Source organism: Betta splendens, chromosome 17 (assembly GCF_900634795.4).
Source record: "Betta splendens chromosome 17, fBetSpl5.4, whole genome shotgun sequence".
NCBI classification, from domain to species: Eukaryota; Metazoa; Chordata; class Actinopteri; order Anabantiformes; family Osphronemidae; genus Betta; species Betta splendens.
The window spans coordinates 3414000-3431975 of NC_040897.2; the positions used below are offsets into that span (position 1 = coordinate 3414000).

Genomic DNA, 17976 nt, shown 5'->3' on the forward strand with positions numbered 1-17976 from the left:
GATGTTACATAATTTACCTGGTGGACACAGCATTTATGTATGGTGCAAAGATTAAAAGAAGAATGTGAGTATCTTTAATTCAGCTTTATAAATTCACGCAAAGAAAATGGAATGGAAAAGTGGTCAGCATTTTCCCGGCAAACCTGTGGATTGAGAAGTACACATCACACAGAAACCAATCTCATATCAAATAACAGCATTTTATACACCAAATACAATGGCATCAGTCTCATGACTCATGACTCAGAATTATCTTCACAGAGGAGAACAGAGTGACACAACAGCAACATAAACCTGACTAACAAAGTGTCAATGAGCACAAATAAGGTAGTAACAACCACTGCATCTAAACACACAAAGAAGCATGTCACATAGCTGGCGATTAAGCAATTAAAGTGAAGTATATGAAGTAAACTACTTCTCATGGGTTAATTCAGCCTAGGCCCTAGACTACACAACACTACACAAAAGCAAGTAAGTGAAGTTTTTTTTCTAAACCTACTGCAGAAATTCACCTAAGCACTAAAATGAGTGACAACAATAACATATGTCAAGATTTTCTTTTTGCATCACTAACCCCATTATTATAGACAATTACATCACTAAGCAGCAAAAATAAATTAATATAAACTGATCAAATTATCACATTAAAGATTTGATTTAACAAATACATTAACATTAACATGCATGTTGAGAAAGTTGCACAAATCATGACCTCACAGCAGCGTAATAACATGTGCCACGAATTGAAGACATCTTGCTATTTTTTATAGTTTCCACTGAAGAAAGGTAAAAAAATTATTTTCGACTCAGTCCATTTCAAGATCTATTGTAACTTCTCATTTCACATTTTACTACAGCCAACAATAGAATGATACTTTACAAGTGCCCAGCTCTATTTATACAGTCCAGGGTCAAGGCAGAATATATACTGTATATATTCACTACTAAGTCTTGAACCCACAGGCATAATTGGATATTTATTTTTCACTATGAAGGTTAACAAAATAAACTTTATGGCAAAATGCTAAATATAATAATCTGATAATTAATTTTGTAGATATATCCACCAGTACTAGTGTGACTACACAGTATGTAGCCAGTTCAACAACTTCCAAAATCACGGGGGGGGGGGGGTATTTACGCTTTATTTATATTCTCGATACTAAACCGCTGTTGTTTTGTGCATTGGATCAAACATTTGCCTTGAAAAACTTTACGCAAACAAATACTTTAAAAATGTAGGAAATAATACAACTATCCAATATAGGAGTAATAACACATGAGCAAACCCCCACTCAAGAGTTTCAGGATGTTCCATTCCAAGACGCGCTCAGCAATTTGGCGCTAGAGCGGTCCCGGGTAGTGTCCCACATATCTGCAGACACATTAATCCTGTGACTTTATTCAGATTCTTGGTTAATGAGAGAATCTTGTGATATCAATGGACAGTCATGACTGAAGAGGACAGTAGGCTTTCCCTAGAACTTTTCAAAGACGTGAAATTCTACGTGGTTGGGGACATTGACCAAAAGGTAAGAACCATGGCGCTAGCTTGTTGTAAGTTGGCAACATGCTAAAATGCTAGCACCATTCAATCCAAAGTAGCCGCGGCTGGAGAAGCTAACTAGCCAGCCCGACGTGCTCCATAAGACGTGTTGAGCTGGTTGTTATTAAATAAGTGACGGTTGCTGGTTTGTGCCGTGGTGTGTGTTTGCTACTCGTTGACCACCGATAGTCTACCATGTTCCCAAGTGACTTCACGTAACGTTTTAGCTTTGTTACTTGCTAGCTGTTAGCGGGTTAGCTGTCATTGCGCAGGCTACGCTCAACTGGCGATTATTGTGACGCATAGACTCAGTAAGTCTCTCGCTCACATACATACAGGTTCTGACAACATGTGCAGCACATACAGAACTGGTGTGTCGCTTCCAGCCTCCGGCGCAAAGCGCCTTTTCTCACGTATGTCCCGGAGACCTGTGGCTCAGAGCCACACTTCATGTCTGACACTGAGAATGACAACAACGTAGTAGTTGTCCTTAGAAGCCTAACTAGAACGTGCACGTGCTGAAGGAAACGCCTGTGGATGCTAAAACCAAAAAGGTGCTTGCATCGCAGACTGTTAAAATAATTAGATTCTCTGAAAACATAAAGCTGTAAATCAAGAGCAGCACAAGCAAAACAGGCCCACAAGAGGGCAACAGCTCCATACGTCCTCACTGTTGATACCTTGGCTTCCTTTTAATTTCTTACAGATTTCTTATGGAAATAATAGAGGGGCCTGTTGTGTCATTCTCGAGGCACCCTACTTACGTTACATGAATTAGCATTGTCTGCCAAACTTTGAGATGACTTTGATAATTGTTTGCTTTTCTCTGTGATGCAGAAAAACTTGAGACTACAACCTACTCCTCAGCCCATAAGCTCGTCTGAAAAGCTATTGTAGCATTCACTGTATTCTTAGTTGCGTTAAATTGCGATCTGCAGAACTTGTGGAATTGGTTAAATATTGCCAGAGTAAACACTGGGCAAAATGTGTCAAACAATCTGCTGTCATTAAAGGTGGTGCAGCTGCTGAAAGCAGGAAAAGGTAAGGAGGTTTCCTACAATGCTCTGGCCACTCACATCATTGCGGAGGACGGGGACAACCCTGAGGTTGGCGAATCAAGAGAGGTCTTTGATCTGCCAGTTGTCAAGGTAGGGTTTGTATGTTCACATGCCCAGGTAATGCTTGTAATGCTTGAGTTCAGACCAGTTCTTTCCTCTGTGTTCTTATGTAGTGTAGACGGTTCTAACAATCTGTTCTCATATCTGTACAGTAAATGCAACACAGTATGTTCCTAAAACACAACCTGCAGATGGCAAACAGACATAATGTTTTTACTGGTCTTTAATTAATGCCTAACAACAGAGGTTGTTAATATTGACAGCTTGTGGAGTAATAAGTAATAAATTAAAGCCAAAACTAACCTAAACCGGGACCATGACTAAACACTCACTGTTGTTTTGCAGCCCTCCTGGGTGATCCTGTCAGTTCGATGTGGAGACCTGTTACCGTATCCTTGCAAAACATTAAAACAGAATATTTATGTGCCAAATTGTGAAAGAAAATAAAAAAGCTCAGACCCGTACAATCCCTCGTGCCACAGTAGATGTGATGCTGCACTGAGCTTTTCCATAACCTTAATCAACACAGAGTTACTGGATTCTCCCCAGAATCAGGACAGTTGTTCTTTGGTGTGACAGCTTGCCTTCCCAGAGTAAGTCTATGCATAACATCATTTGAAAATAAACATGTTAATTGTCCTGCATGTTAAGCATATTAATTGTTTATATACAGCTTCCAGATGATCTCAATACTTTGTGGGCTTACGTAACCTTCTATGGAGGAGACTGTCAGCTGAACCTTAACAAGAAGGTGACCCACTTGGTGGTGAAAGAACCAAAAGGAGTAAGTGTATGACCCGTCTGCACTTCATGTAAAAGGAGGCTCATGCCATTGCCTTAGCCAGGGTTTATTACGCATACTTTGTTATGACTTGTGATGTGAACACATACACAACTGAAAAATAATATTAAACATGCGTCATGATTTTGTTCAAATAACCTTGAACTAGTGAGTTGCTGCATTTTTGTGCCTTCCAGGCCAAGTTTGAGTGTGCTCTGAAGCACCCTGGCATCAAGATAGTCACCGTGGACTGGATAACTGACTCTGTAAAAGGTTAGTCCCTCATCCCATCACATGCATAATAGTACAGTTGTAGCACTTAAACACTTCTTTACTGCAATACGCTTGTGTTACCCTCATGAAGCTGTTGCTTCACTGCTTCACTAAGAATTTTTACTTTTGCTCCAGACCAAAACAAATCTGTATGCATTATTTGTATTATTTGTCATATGTTTCATTTTGGGACACATGCTCATGGCAGAGCATATGTTAAAAGGTCAAACATACTGTTTTACTACTTCTTCTTGTCAATATAAGACACCAAGTGCTCATCAAGCAGCATCTAGAAATTGAAATGCTGAATGAATTCAATATGATTTCAACTATGTGATGCATAGATGTGGGTGATTAGCTGAGGTACATGTGAAGGAGTGGGGGTGAGCTTCTCGTGGCACTAATGGGAACAGTGGCTCATTGCCACCTACTCCCACTGCTACGTATTGCTCTGAGCAAATCGAAGCATTTGTTCTGTGTCTATGTAGGCTAAATACCACATTTGTGTCATTGCTGTGCTTGGGACTCAGCCAACACAGTGAGGATGATGTTGTTATGTTACAGTGCTGAAGGGCAAGAAGTTAATTCACATAAAGCAACTGCTAAGGTCTAACTCACATTCACCTGTCCAGCAGTTTATAAGCTGCAGTTTTGCTTATTCAGGAAAAGTATATAAATAATATACAATGGGGCAAAAAAGTATTTAGTCAGCCACCAATTGTGCAAGTTGTCCCACTTTTCCCACAAGCTTTCCCACTCAAGTCTGTAGTTTAGGTCTGTAGTTTTCATCATAGGTACACTTAAACTATGAGAAACAAAATGTGGAAGAAAATTCCAGGAAATCACTTCGTAGGATTTTAGAATTTATTTATGAATTCCTTTTTGTAAAATAAGTATCTGGTCAGTAACAAAAGTTTAACTTTGTAATATAACCTTTGTTGACAGTGACAGAGGTCAAATATTTCCTGTACAGTAGGCCTTCACCAGGTTTGCACACACTGTAGCTGGTATTTTGGCCCATTCTTCTTTGCAGATCTCCTCTAGAACAGTGATGTTTTAGAGCTGTCGCTGGACAACATGGGCTTTCAACTCCCTCCACAGATTTTCTATAGTGTTGGGGTCTGGAGACTGGCTAGGCCACTTCAGGACCTTGAAATCCTAATGGACCTGATTCCCTGTCGGCGTAGTGTTACTGATGGTAGCCTTTTTTACTTTGGTCTCAGCTCTCTGCGGGTCATTTACCAGGGCCCCTCATGCTGTTCTGGGATTTTTGCTCACCATTTTTGCTCACTATTCTTATGATCACTTTGAGGGAGATTTTCAGTGGTCTTGTATGTCTTTCGTTTTCTAATAATTGCTCCCACAGTTCATTCATTCACATCAAGCAAATGTCTAGATTCCAACATATGGCTCTATTAAAGTAAAGAAAAATTGTATATTTGACACCATATCCCCACACACTAATCAGTTTACTATGTTCTAAGTCTAGTGTACGGGCATCGTATTAGTTATCTACTGTGAGTGGACTGTGTGACGAAGTTCAGCACCACCTACAGCTCTTTATAACGTAACCCATAAGGTGAGCAGCATGTGAGATTGCTGTATTTTGATGAAGTTTGTGTCACGGCCGTCTTAGCAACTGAGAATGAAGGGACTGGAGGTTGCTGAGAGTTTGGTGGTGTCTCTGCCTTAGCACTCACTGAGGCCAGTCACCCACTCTGCAACTTTGTCATTTTCAGATACTTCGTCATGATTGTAAGGTCCAATTATAAGAATAGGTTTGTGGTGATCATTGCCTCGGAGAACAGACTGCTGATGTGATTCAATGACTGGCTTTTTTTCTTTTTACTAAATTAAATTCACTAGGTTTGATTATTATCATTGTATGCCGAAAGCAAGAAGCGACCAATTATTGTTTGTCATTTAAAAAGTTGTCCCAATAAACCTTTTTAGACAAAACCAGGAAGGATGAGGCGCTGTATCAACCAAGGCTTACTTATATCGAGTCTGCAGAGGAGGAAGATGAGAGTGAAGTGGACTCCTATGACCAGAATTCCCGTTCAGAGGGAAGCTACAGCCCTCAGCGGTCTCATCTGTCTAGTGGTGGCTCGTCTGGTGAGGAGTCAAGCCCCCGGAGACGGCCAGGACCCAAAAAGTTGAACTCTGTCTCATCCTCGTCCTCCCACAAACCAGTGCGCTGCAGTGAGCGCATGTTTGACGACTCTGATGACGACTCCTCCACAGAGAAGGAAGGTACCAACCTCAACTGGACACCAGCTGAAATCATCAATCCTACACCCTCTATTCAAGCCAGTGCAGTAAAATCGCGCGGGGGTCCTCCTGGAAGCAAAGATCCAGTGTCTGCCTCAGGCAGTGGGCTAATTGACCTGTGTGCTACCACTGTGCCACCTGTACCCAGTAGTGGAGCCATTCCTGCAGAGGCAAGCGCAGCTGCTACGATGAGCACACAGCAGGGTGAGTAACGCCATGACCAATAAACACGTTCTAGGTTCACTTGGCCCATACGCTCTATAGTAAAAGGAACCCAGCGACACCACAGGGCACAGATGAGAAAACCTCAGCCTTGTTTTTGTGTTATCAGTTATCATGTTAAAATACAATGTTATTTACCCATTAACTTTATTAATCATAAAACATAGCTTTAATTAATTCTGACTGTATAAAGTCCTTATGTTCTTTTCTGGAAAATGTTCTTTGCAATATGTTTTTATACCTTACTCTATAAATGCATTTCAAAGTATTTAGCTAATTCATACAGGTCTTTAACTTGTATATAATAATTAGTAAATATACAGCCTTTAAAGTTTTTATGTGATTGTTGAAGATTTAATGCTTCTTTGAAAGACCCGCCTTTGGCAATAATTTGAATTATTATCTGGAAGCAACTGGACTACTTTATTCCTAGGCATGTTTCACCTCTCATCTAGTAACATCCATATAACCTTGGCTTAAATATATGCTGTGTTCGGGGTAAAGCAAACGCAGCAGCAAACGGTCTGGTATTGTTATCCTTATCTTTTTAATCTTTGAAGGCAGATAAATGTCATGTTGATGTTTTTTAGGTTTACCAGCTTCAGACAACATCCCTGGGTGGAGCTCAGCTGCTCGTACCCTTCGCAACATTACTAACAACTCTGACATGCAGCCAGCCAACCGATCTGCTAACGTAGCACATGTAAGATATTCCTTTTTTTCATTACACATTTAATTTAGGTCACAGATTAGTGACAAATGCAAAATAAAATATTATAAACATGTGTATGGTTTTGTTTGTTTTTGTTCTGTATGATTGCAGATCATCCAAAATCTAACAGCCAATGAGACAAAGACATTAGAGCTGCAGCCCAGTCAGAGCCAAGCTCAGACACTTAACAGTTCCAGTCGTCTATTGTTCAATCAGCCCAAAATTACCGGACAACATTTCGCAGGAGAGCAGCAGCAACAGTCACTGCAACAACAATCACACCAGGGTGCCCAGCACCCGCATCCCATGATGCATCACCAACAGCAGCATCAGATAATACAGCTACATCACCAACAGCAACACCAACAGCAGCCACCAGGGTTTTCACAGTTGCCCCAGCAGCAACAGCAGCAGTTTCTGCAACAACAACAACAACAACAGCAGCAGCAGCAGCAGATTCAACAGCAGCAGATGTTTTCACAGCAACAGCACAACTTCTCTCAGCAGCAGCTGCGACCCCAGCAGCTCCTACGGCCTGGTTTACAGCAGATGCAGTTGCAGCAGCAACAGCTCCAGCTGCAAGAGCAGCAAAGAATGCAGATGTTACAGCAACAGCAGAATCAACAGCAATTGCACCAGCAGCATCTACAGCAGCAGCAGCAACAACAACAACAACAACAACAACAACAGAATTTCTTACAACAGCAACATGCGCAGCAGCAGGCTCTGCATCATCAGAACCAGCAGCAGCAGCAGCAGCAGCAGCAGCAGCAGCAGAACCAGCAGCAGCAGCAGCAGCAGCAGCAACACCACCACCACCACACGATGCTGCAGCCTCAGCTTGAGCAGACACCTCAAGTCACTCAGCTTTTTGGACATGAACCTGGACAAGACAGTGAGTAGAGCTAGTGAACTCATGGTACCTGTTTGATATGTGGAGAATATTTGGTCACAGCATCACCTTATATACCTGTTGCTCAGGGGGTGGGATTCAGCTCCCCGGACACCAGATTATCCCCTTGTCCTTCTAGGGTTTTTTTAGGGTTTCATTATTTTTATTTTATTTTTTTATCATAATTATATTTGATCATAATCTCAACACAAAGGACACTTTTGCTCTGCCTCCTTTTTTACTCAGGCGGAGTAGCTCCCCGCTAGACCCCCACTTCCCGTAGGTCAGGTCACTCCAGCTCTAGTGTTTTGACGTAGAAGCTGCACGCCCACCCTCCTGCTTTATCTAGGTCCATTAAACACACTGCAGTTAAACATAACAGGGTCTCCTCCTTACACATGTGACACAACGATTGCTGTTAGGTGCCATATTATTCTGTACCCTTATCTCCTTAAATCTCAACAGTAATGATCTCCTTAAATCTCAGCAGTGATGATTTTATGGACTTCATAAATTATTACACATCAAGCGTTTTCATAAAGTATCAAACAATTATCTAAGATATTTTCTACTCCTGAGAAGATGTCAACAATTATGTTGCTGATATGTAGAATGAGGACGATCTGTTTTTGTGTCCTGAAGCAATCGCAGCTGTGAAGCTGCTGAAATTAGACTTAGAACCTCTAAATCTAAGGCCATGCTTCTCAACTGGAAAAGGAATGCCTCCTCTCTTCAGGTTGAAGGACAGTTCCTGGGCATCTGTTATTGATGTCTCCTGAATGTTGACCTGATGTTCTGGTCATTTCAACAGGAAGAAGTCTTGAGGTCTAGGGGACTAGGTCTTCTGGATGGACTGGGAATGCCTTGTGATTTTTCAGAAATATGAAGGAGGTGTTTACAGAGGGGAAAGCCTGGGGTTCCTTACAGACAATTTAAACCTAACAGATGCGTAAAGTGTCCAAAGTCAACCTGACAACTAGTGATTTGGAAATGACTTCGATATTTGGGGTTAGGGTTAGCAGAGGCTTTGTGTTTCTGTAAACTACGTAGGTGGTTGAAATGGGGAGAGCTATACAAAGAACCATTGCTTTCTAGTAAAATGTTCAGTTATTTGTGAGAGAAGATTCACTTATTAGATTTCCTTTTTATACTGATTCAGTCCCCCAGGATGGCTTCCTGCTGGGCTGTGTTTTCGCTATTGCTGATTATCCAGAACATATGGCTGACAAACAACTCTTGGCTACATGGAAGAGGGTAAGGCATTTATTAATCCATACAGGAAAAACAAGATCATAGGATGATCAGTATGATGTTTAAAAATACCTTATCAGCAGCTTACACCAGTCAAATATCACATTAAAACTACCACTATGTTTTCTGTATTTTACTGTGGGCTGAGCTGGCTCTTGGCACAAGCTAGAGTCATACATGCTGCTAGGATTCATGGGTGCCAGGCTATAGACATGTAGTGTTACTCAATTCACAAAGTGCAACATGTGTATGTAACAGTAGTTATTGATTGTTGATTGTTTCTCAGGTCATCCAGGCATGTGGAGGTGTTGTTGACCCTGCCCTTAACAGCCGCTGCACACACCTGCTGTGTGAGAGCCAGGTCAGCAACATGTACTTACAGGTAAGAATGTGTGCCAAGTGTAGCAGTCACAAAATAATAGACTTTCCGACCAAATCCTTAATGATGCCACTGTTTATTTATGTGCATTATCTGACAGGCACTCAGAGAGGGGAAGCGCTGCGTTACTGCCCACTGGCTCAACACTGTGCTGAAGAAGAGGAGAATGGCTCCCCCTCATCGTACATTACATCTGCCTTTCGCCTTTCCCCCTGGAGCCAAACCATGCTGTCAGCATGTAAGATAATGATCACAATGGTCATTACCCTTAAATGGGTTGCTAAAGAATTGCTGTAGTAAAAACATTTGTGTGTGTGTGTGTGTGTGTGTGTGTGTGTGTGTGTGTGTGTGTGTGTGTGTGTGTGTGTGTGTGTGTGTGTGTGTGTGTGTGTGTGTGTGTGTGTGTGTGTGTGTGTGTGTGTGTGTGTGTGTGTGTGTGTGTGTGTGTGTGTGTGTGTGTGTGTGTGTGTGTGTGTGTGTGTGAGAGATGCTAGATGCTTTTACTTTGCTGCCAGTTGCTTAGTCGTCTCCTGTTGTCCCCTAAACATAACCATGACACACATTTTAATAGCTTTTATGGCAGACGGGGCTCTCGTCTGTTTGGCAGACCTCTATCAATTTGGTTTTCATTTTGCTATTTTATTTGGGAAGACAGTTTGGGGTGCTTGTCTCCCACAGTGCTTCAGCTAGCTTCCTCTGTTCATACAGTGCTGGTTTCCAATAGAAGAAAGGTTAAGACTCAATAAAAAGCCCAACAAGTCCTGCCACAAACAAGAGAGAGGCGATATCAAGGGAAAAATCAAAAGAAAGAAGCAGCAACAATAGACCGTTACTTATTGTTGGTTATAATTTCCTGACAATTTGATCCATGTCATCCAGACATCTAGTGGCTTTGAAAGATTCAGGCACTCACAGGCTAAAACTAGGATCTCTCTCAGAGTAGTTTTATTGTTTTTGTTACTATTTTTTATTATTTGAGGACTTCACAGTTTATATATTGACCAACTTTCCTTAGAGACTCTGCTCATGTGGTCAGCTAACCATGTCCCCCTTTGCCTGCATTCTCTCGTTTCATTTATTTTAACTCAGGACAAATGAGGCATTTGAATTTTCAAAGAGTACAGAGTTCATACAACCCTGATTTCCCATAAAGTTAAGAGGCTGTGTAAAAGCTACATGCAATTGCAATGCAATATTCAAAACACTCGTAAGCAGCTTCATTCAGTCCAACATGGTTTTTAATCGTAAATAATTATGGTGCCTCCAGTGTTGTCTTTGTCTAATGACTGTGGCTTTTGTATTGCTATTTTCTGAGCTCGCTCTCTGCTGGAGACATGGCAAAAGACTTATTTTCTTTGGACCCAGCGTTAACGTCAGATGCTTTTTTGCTTGTGTTTTTACAGATTTAAGTAATTGTTAAAATTCTAATCAAAGCTCGCAGCCCTAGGCCACAGCTCTTACACATAAAAAACATTTTGTAGAGCGAGTGTCTAAAAAAAAACAAAAGCTAAGACTGTTAAATCTTGTATCAGACAGGACTTTGACATTGCACTAGAAATCTAATTCCTAAATTTAAAATGCCATATTATTGGCAATTATGTTGTTTTAATTCAAATCTGTCATGGTGGTGAATAACTACAAAAACATTCAAACACTAAATGCATGAAGCTTTTACACAGTATCCAAACATAAAGCACGTGAACCTTTTTAAAAGAAATATTTATAAATAAATGTATAACAAGTAATATATTATCCAAAAATATATTGTTTGGCTATATCTTACAGGCAACACCTTTTCTTTCTCAATCTGAGTTGTTTGTATGCTCAAATTATTGGAAAAAGAATCATTCGAAAGATGTTTTACCGCCTCAGAGGGGAAGCGTAGTTACCCACATTACAACCATCCACAGTCCAGCTGAAATGTGAACCTAGCAAATAGTAATGAAATGAGAGGGTGACAAATTACCAGGAACAACATTTTCTATATCTGTTAAAATAACGAAGTGGTGTTTACAATATTTTCTTGCTCATTCTTCACCATTCATGTAAAATATAATTAACCTTGTTTAGATATGATGTCAATCACGCTAATATTCTTATTAGCTTATCTACAAAAATACAATCAACAAAATATGGTGTTTAGAGTGTTTAAAATTGTTGATTCTGTTTGGGATCTTAGTTAATCCGAGTCTAACTAATATTTCTTTTACACAGATTATATCAGTGACAGGTTTTGTGGATGCTGATAGAGACGACCTGAAGCTGATGACCTACCTGGCTGGTGCCAGATACACTGGATATTTGTGTCGCAGTAATACAGTTCTCATCTGTAAAGAGTAAGACTTTGGGAGGGGGCTTTAACTCACTGTTTGCTGACAGCATTTCCATGTAGTGCTTGAGTAATAGCGTATTTGAACTCTTGTATAGATTATAATATTATTGTAATAATTAATTCATATTAAATTTAATTTACATTCACACTTGGGTGTAACGGACATATGGATGCCATTTAGGGCTGTCACCTTTTTATTTAAATAATAAGCATTGATCTTAAACACAATTATCATTCAAATTTAAAAGTCATATTGAGGCTCATTTGATGTCATGTCTTCAGCAGAGGAGTAATAAAATTTACTATCTGCTTGACCTGCTGCCCTCCCCATTGACTTCTTGGTAAAATGATCAATAACAGCTTTTCTGCTACTAAACTGAAGGCTCATGGCACCCTGTTCACCCATTACATGTTCTCTTGTAAATGTTCTCTACTGTGCTACCTTCTGGTCAAGGAGATAAGCATTTATCCTAACTAATATTAAGCTAAAACCAATTAAATCTTGTTCTAAATGGTATATTTTACTTTAAAGCTGTTAAATTTCACCTGTTGTCATGACACATACTTTGTTAAAAGAATGTGAGATGTTAGACTTACTTTTCAGTCAGGCCAATAATGCTGCTTTGTTGCAGGGGGACACATTTGTTCATAATTTGACACATTTGTAAAAGGTGACAGCTGTAATGTAAATGTATTGGTATAATAGGCAACCTAATAGGTTTGATTGTGCTGTTAGAGTGCTTATTTTAGCTCTGTTAGTAATTTTAGATACATCTGTGGCTAAATAAGCATAAATCAGCATAAATTGCCAGTCACAGTATTGGTTGTCATGCTGATCTCTTTACAGACCGAGTGGGCTTAAGTACGAAAAGGCCAAGGAGTGGAAGATCCCGTGTGTGAATGCACAGTGGCTCTGTGATATACTACTGGGCAACTTTGAAGCGCTGAGGCAGATTCATCACAGCAGATACTCCATCTACACACACCCTGAACCACTGGTGCCTAACCCACAACTAGTACAGAGCCTGCTGGGTATGTACAGCTTAGTATTTCATAATCAAAATTCTACATGGATGGTATTCAGTAGAAGTTTAAATAATGAGAATATGGTGCATCATTCACAAGCCAGTAATTAGAAAGAAGAGAGAATGTCTGGGCTTTTTACATTACTGTCCTCATTTTACTGTGTATTTCTCTGCAGCTGCCTGGAGAGCACCGATTAAAGTATTTCCTGAAGCTTTGGCGGTGAGTGTGTGCTGCTTCATTAAATTAAATTTACTTTATTCATATCATTGAAGCCTGAAGAGTTAAATAAAGGTACAGGTGTTAAAGTATGGTTTCCACACATGCTTCTCATCTTTGCTGAAACACAGCGAATCTTACATTATGGTGGCTGTAGATGGTGCTCATCGTAACACAAACCTGTCACCACCGTGAATGGATTCTGAGTCATATTTAGGGCCATGTATTGTCAAGAATGTGATATTAGCATGATTTGATGTTTTTCATATTTTTCAAATCAAATTTTGGGAAAACCTGCCAACAAATAAGCAACATACAGAGAATCTAAAAAGCTTACATCCGTTGAAGTGTGGGGTTCTTTGATATGTAAGAAAAGACAAGATAAAGCACTTGATTCTTGTTCTGATGAGGATGTGAGATTTGGGTTCTTGTTGTGCTGAAGGATAAAGCTCCTCTACACGTGCATCATTTTCAGTGTTTGTCATCAGCTCATATGGTTGTGAAACTGTAGTTCACACGTGTATTCCACTCCTGACAATAAACAGAAACAAACCACTACATTACAGTAATTCATGATGTAACTGATTAGACAACCTCATGGACAACAGGCAGCAAATGATGCTACAGTGTTTGTGCTACGTAACTTTCTGATCTTACTGGACATATTGGTGTGATGTGACATGTAGAGTCTCCAGCTGCACCAGAAGCAGAAGATACTGGACTCCACCAACCAGCCTGCTAACAAGAAGGCCAGGTCAGTTCAGACCATTGCTCCAACGCGAGCTGTTGAAATGACTGATGATTAACCATTTTTTGACTTTAATCGAACTGTATGTTTGTGTGTATAGACTGGATGAGATGCAGTCCCCTAGTAAGAAGCTGCCTCCAGAGTCCACTCCTCATGTTATGTTCACAGGTTTTGAGCCTGTACAAGTACAACAGTACACGAAGGTAACAACAGCTGTGACTTATTAGTTTCAGCACAGTGGCATTAAATTCTGCTCCTACATGTAACCAAGGCCATTGAATAAGGTCATAATCTCTTACATTACCTTGTCCATGACATGGAAATGTTTAATGCTGTTTGTCTTTGGCTTGTCATTCCCTGCAGAAGTTACAGACTTTAGGCGGTGAAGTAGCTGACGGTGGTCAGCAGGTCACACACCTGGTGGCTAGCAAGGTGACTCGCACTGTCAAGTTCCTCACTGCCATGTCTGTGGCCAAACACATCGTCAGCCCAGAATGGCTTGATGAAAGCTGGAAGAGGAAGACATTTGTAGGTGAGTGTGTGAATTGATCAGTCGAGAGAAACTTTTTATCATTTTATTTTATACCACAAAATTAAGATACCTGTAATGTCACAGTGAGCAGTCAAGGGTCTGTGGTCTGTTCATGCTCAGCCAATGTTCATACAATGTACAATGTGTAAGGTAAAGCCTTGGCCCATATCAGCTGGATTCCTGGTGTTCTTCACTCAGCAAAAAATCATTTTATTTTGAAGCCAACAGAAAGTCTATGAATGTGGGTTTATGAATAAACCCCTTACTGCAAAAATCATTTTATGAAAACCTAGAGAGTTATAAAATAAGTAATGCATCCTACTACCAAAGTTGAGTCCACTTCAAAGCTATAGCTAGCTAGCTTTTCATGATTTTATCTTTCAAATGACAAAGTGTCTGTGTGTGTTTTAGATGAACATGGTTACACTCTAAAGGACGCTGAGGCAGAAGTGTTATTTGGGTTCAGTCTGGAAGAATCACTGAAAAGAGCCCACACTGCGCCACTCTTCAAGGTGATCCTCACTTAAATCTGTATCTTTATAACAGCATATCCCATAATCAACTCACATTGGACCTGTTCTTCTGCTACAGTTTTTTTGCCTCCTTTTAGTGGTCTGGGTTTAATGTCTTGTCCTTCTGTCCTTTGTCTTGGTCTCTTTCATGTGATGGGGGATATAGGGGAAGTACTTTTATCTCACTCCTGGGATCTGCCCAAGCCTCAGCACCATGAAATCCATCCTAGAGAGTGCTGGAGGAAAGTTGCTGGCCAAACAGCCGTCCTACAGAAAGATCATGGAGCATAAACAGAACAAGGTTGTCAGCAAGTACCCTGCTAGATTTATGTCCTCAGAATCACTGGGTGTCCCTGGTAATGTCTACAACATGCAACACAGTAGTTGTTTTAGGATGTGTTTTATATCAGTATTTAATTCCATCATTCATTCATTTCATTTCCGGGATTGTTTTACAGTGTTTTAAAGGGGCTAATTTCCATCCACTGCCCATTCTCAGCTGTCACATGGATGGACCCTAGCTACTTTTGATCAGTTAAAATATGTGCACTGAATACTATGCATATATTATTCAGAGGAACATTATGCTCTGTTTGTTATGAGATGTCCCCTTATATTGGGTTTAGTTTAGCTAAGTGCGTGTTTATGTTTGTGTTGCAGAACCTTCCAGAGATCATCTTAATTTCCTGTGACAATGACCTCCACCTCTGTAGAGAATACTTCATGAAAAACATTGGTAAGAGACCCCCTCGTGAGACAGAGCTGTACAGTATGTGTACAGTATATGTCTTGAACTGACTCACTGTGTGACCAAATCTGAGGTTTAGTCGTATAATTACTAATTTTTAAGGGGTTTCTCCAACCAAACAGCTCTTCGGGCTTCAGCCACACCCTCTGCTCTTCATCGCACCTGGGCTGTTTCTGCAGCTATGTCACACAATATAAGTTCACACACTGAAGCTATGTGCTTCTGTGCATAGGGAAATACTTTTTCTGAATGATGACTGAAAGTTCTCATTGATTGTCTCATTGATGTACCTTTCCAGTCTTCCATTATGTGACCATGCAACTAAGCTTCTGTACTAAATTCCGTTGACACGGACAGTGTGGATTAGAGTGCCCTCAAACGTTTAAAACATATCAAGAGTATAAGAGGCAGGTAGTCTGTCTCAATGTGTAACACACAAATGCTGCTTGAAATAGACATGAAGGGCAGATAAAGACTTGTTTACTGTCTTTCTCTGAAAATGTTCCCTGGTAGCTTAGTACATAAAGTATGAGCCTGGGAAGCAGAACGTCTCGGTTCGATCCATGCCTTTGAGGAAGCTTCACATTAGCTACCCAGGCATCGCTACATGGCTGCTCACTGCCCCTTAAAGTGGTGGGCCAAATGCAGAGGTAAACTTCCTGCACTGCTAGGATCAATTAAAGCCCTTGTAATCTTTGTGAGTGAGGTGATCATTTAACTGAAATCTTATTGTAGTCTTGTCAGCTGCAGTGACTCTCTTTCAAGCTAAGAGGTGTGTCTGTACTGAAGCTGTGGTTCAGACATGTTGTAACAGGTGAGTTTTGGGACTATTCAGGTCTAGTGAGGCTTCGTGGGTTAATGGATTCAGAACGTGCTCCCTTGTCACCGTCTTGCTTTGGTAACATTGCTTTTCCACCTCATTGTCTGGGATGGTGGAGACACGGAGCTAGCTTTAAAGATGTACTTCTGCAGCATCAAATGGACGATAACATGAATCTCAACATTAACTCTGCTGTTGTGTTTCTCGTTTTGTCTCTAACCAGATGTCCACAACGCTGAGTTCATCCTGACAGGCGTCCTCACTCAGAAACTCGACTACGACTCATATCCTTTACAGACAATCACAGGTCTGACTGTCCACTGTTGATAGTTTTATTTACCAACTTACGAAGAGCAACAAACAAACAAGTATTGACCATATTAGTTTTGCTGGCTTGAACTTTCATAAACTCAAAATTGTTGTTGTGTACTGATGTCAAAGTTTAATAATTATTTATATTCAATGACCAAAAAAATCACAAACACAACTGTCCTCCAAATGTCCTTAGTGGTAGACTGAGGACATTTAGAGTGGGAGGCAGCCATGTCTAATGTCCAGACCAAATGTGTCCTCATTGACTCACTTATAAAAAATATATATATGTAATATATTACCGGTAAATTAGACTGTGAGGAATTGTTTTAAGACGGTAAATTTAGTTTTACTGTATGTAGATAAACAGTAACTTGTTTATTGCTTGTCATAAACAGAAGCAGCTCTACTGCTGGTTGTATTTGCAGTGACATTCCTTAACAGACACACATATAAGTTCACATGATGTTGAAGTGACGACAGCCAAAGGAGGATCAGATCAGGAGGAGCCTGCCAACAGTCTAGCCACAACTTTTCTATGTTTTTATTTCTTTGCAGATATTTCCTGTAATTTTCTAGCCTTTTGTTACCCGATTAAGGATTAATAGGTGGATGTTATTTTTGTGAAATAAATGTTTAAATTATGAAGGATTTTAACCATTTTCCTCTTCAAATTGCATGTGTAAAGGTCTCGGCTTGCACATGGTGCTTTTATAAATAAACATTTCGATTCTCAAAACTTGTTGGTCATTATCTTGGATTAAAACAGACATCTAGATGCTGCAGTGAAGCGTTGAAGGCCTCCATCCAAAGGGTTCGTTAAAGGTTCATGTGACAACTCCTGGTGAAAGACTTACACAGAGGGACGACAGCATCTGCCATATGAAAGTATGGCAGTGCACAGTGAGTAAAGCTCTGTAATGATTTGTCCAGCAGCTACTGTACCTGTATTATATGTGCATATGCAGCCAGGTCTCATTGAAAGATGCTAATCTTCCATCGGGTTCTAATCAACATTCATTTTATTGTCTATTGTTTATTCATCATCCAGTGCTATAATTATGTAACAACCAAAACAAACCTGTTTTCAGGTCAAAATGAATCTTTGCTTCATTTCATTTCACCTTTGGAGTAAAACCAAGCTTTGACCTCAGACAATACACAAGCCCTAGAAAACACACACACTACAACCTAGTCTAACACACCGGTGCTCAAAACTTAAATCAGTATTTCTGGCAACTTTGTCAGTCTCCCCTTCTATAAAGTGTGTCACATGAACCCC

The 17976-nt window shown here is 40.3% G+C and overlaps 1 protein-coding gene across 1 annotated transcript; it reads left to right on the plus strand.

Moving 5' to 3' along the window:
- The first annotated feature begins 1330 nt into the window (after window positions 1-1330).
- On the plus strand, window positions 1331-17433 carry paxip1 (PAX interacting (with transcription-activation domain) protein 1). The gene is made up of 23 exons (XM_055503836.1): window positions 1331-1535; window positions 2563-2697; window positions 3013-3056; window positions 3197-3260; window positions 3341-3451; window positions 3646-3721; window positions 5675-6196; window positions 6805-6917; window positions 7038-7821; window positions 8978-9072; window positions 9356-9451; window positions 9549-9686; window positions 11663-11784; window positions 12628-12812; window positions 12982-13025; window positions 13709-13776; window positions 13871-13973; window positions 14134-14302; window positions 14714-14814; window positions 14981-15115; window positions 15475-15550; window positions 16606-16665; window positions 17144-17433. The coding sequence occupies exons 1-23, from the start codon at window positions 1455-1457 to the stop codon at window positions 17158-17160; spliced, it is 3339 nt and encodes a 1112-aa protein (XP_055359811.1). The 5' UTR covers window positions 1331-1454; the 3' UTR covers window positions 17161-17433.
- Window positions 17434-17976: the final 543 nt, after the last annotated feature.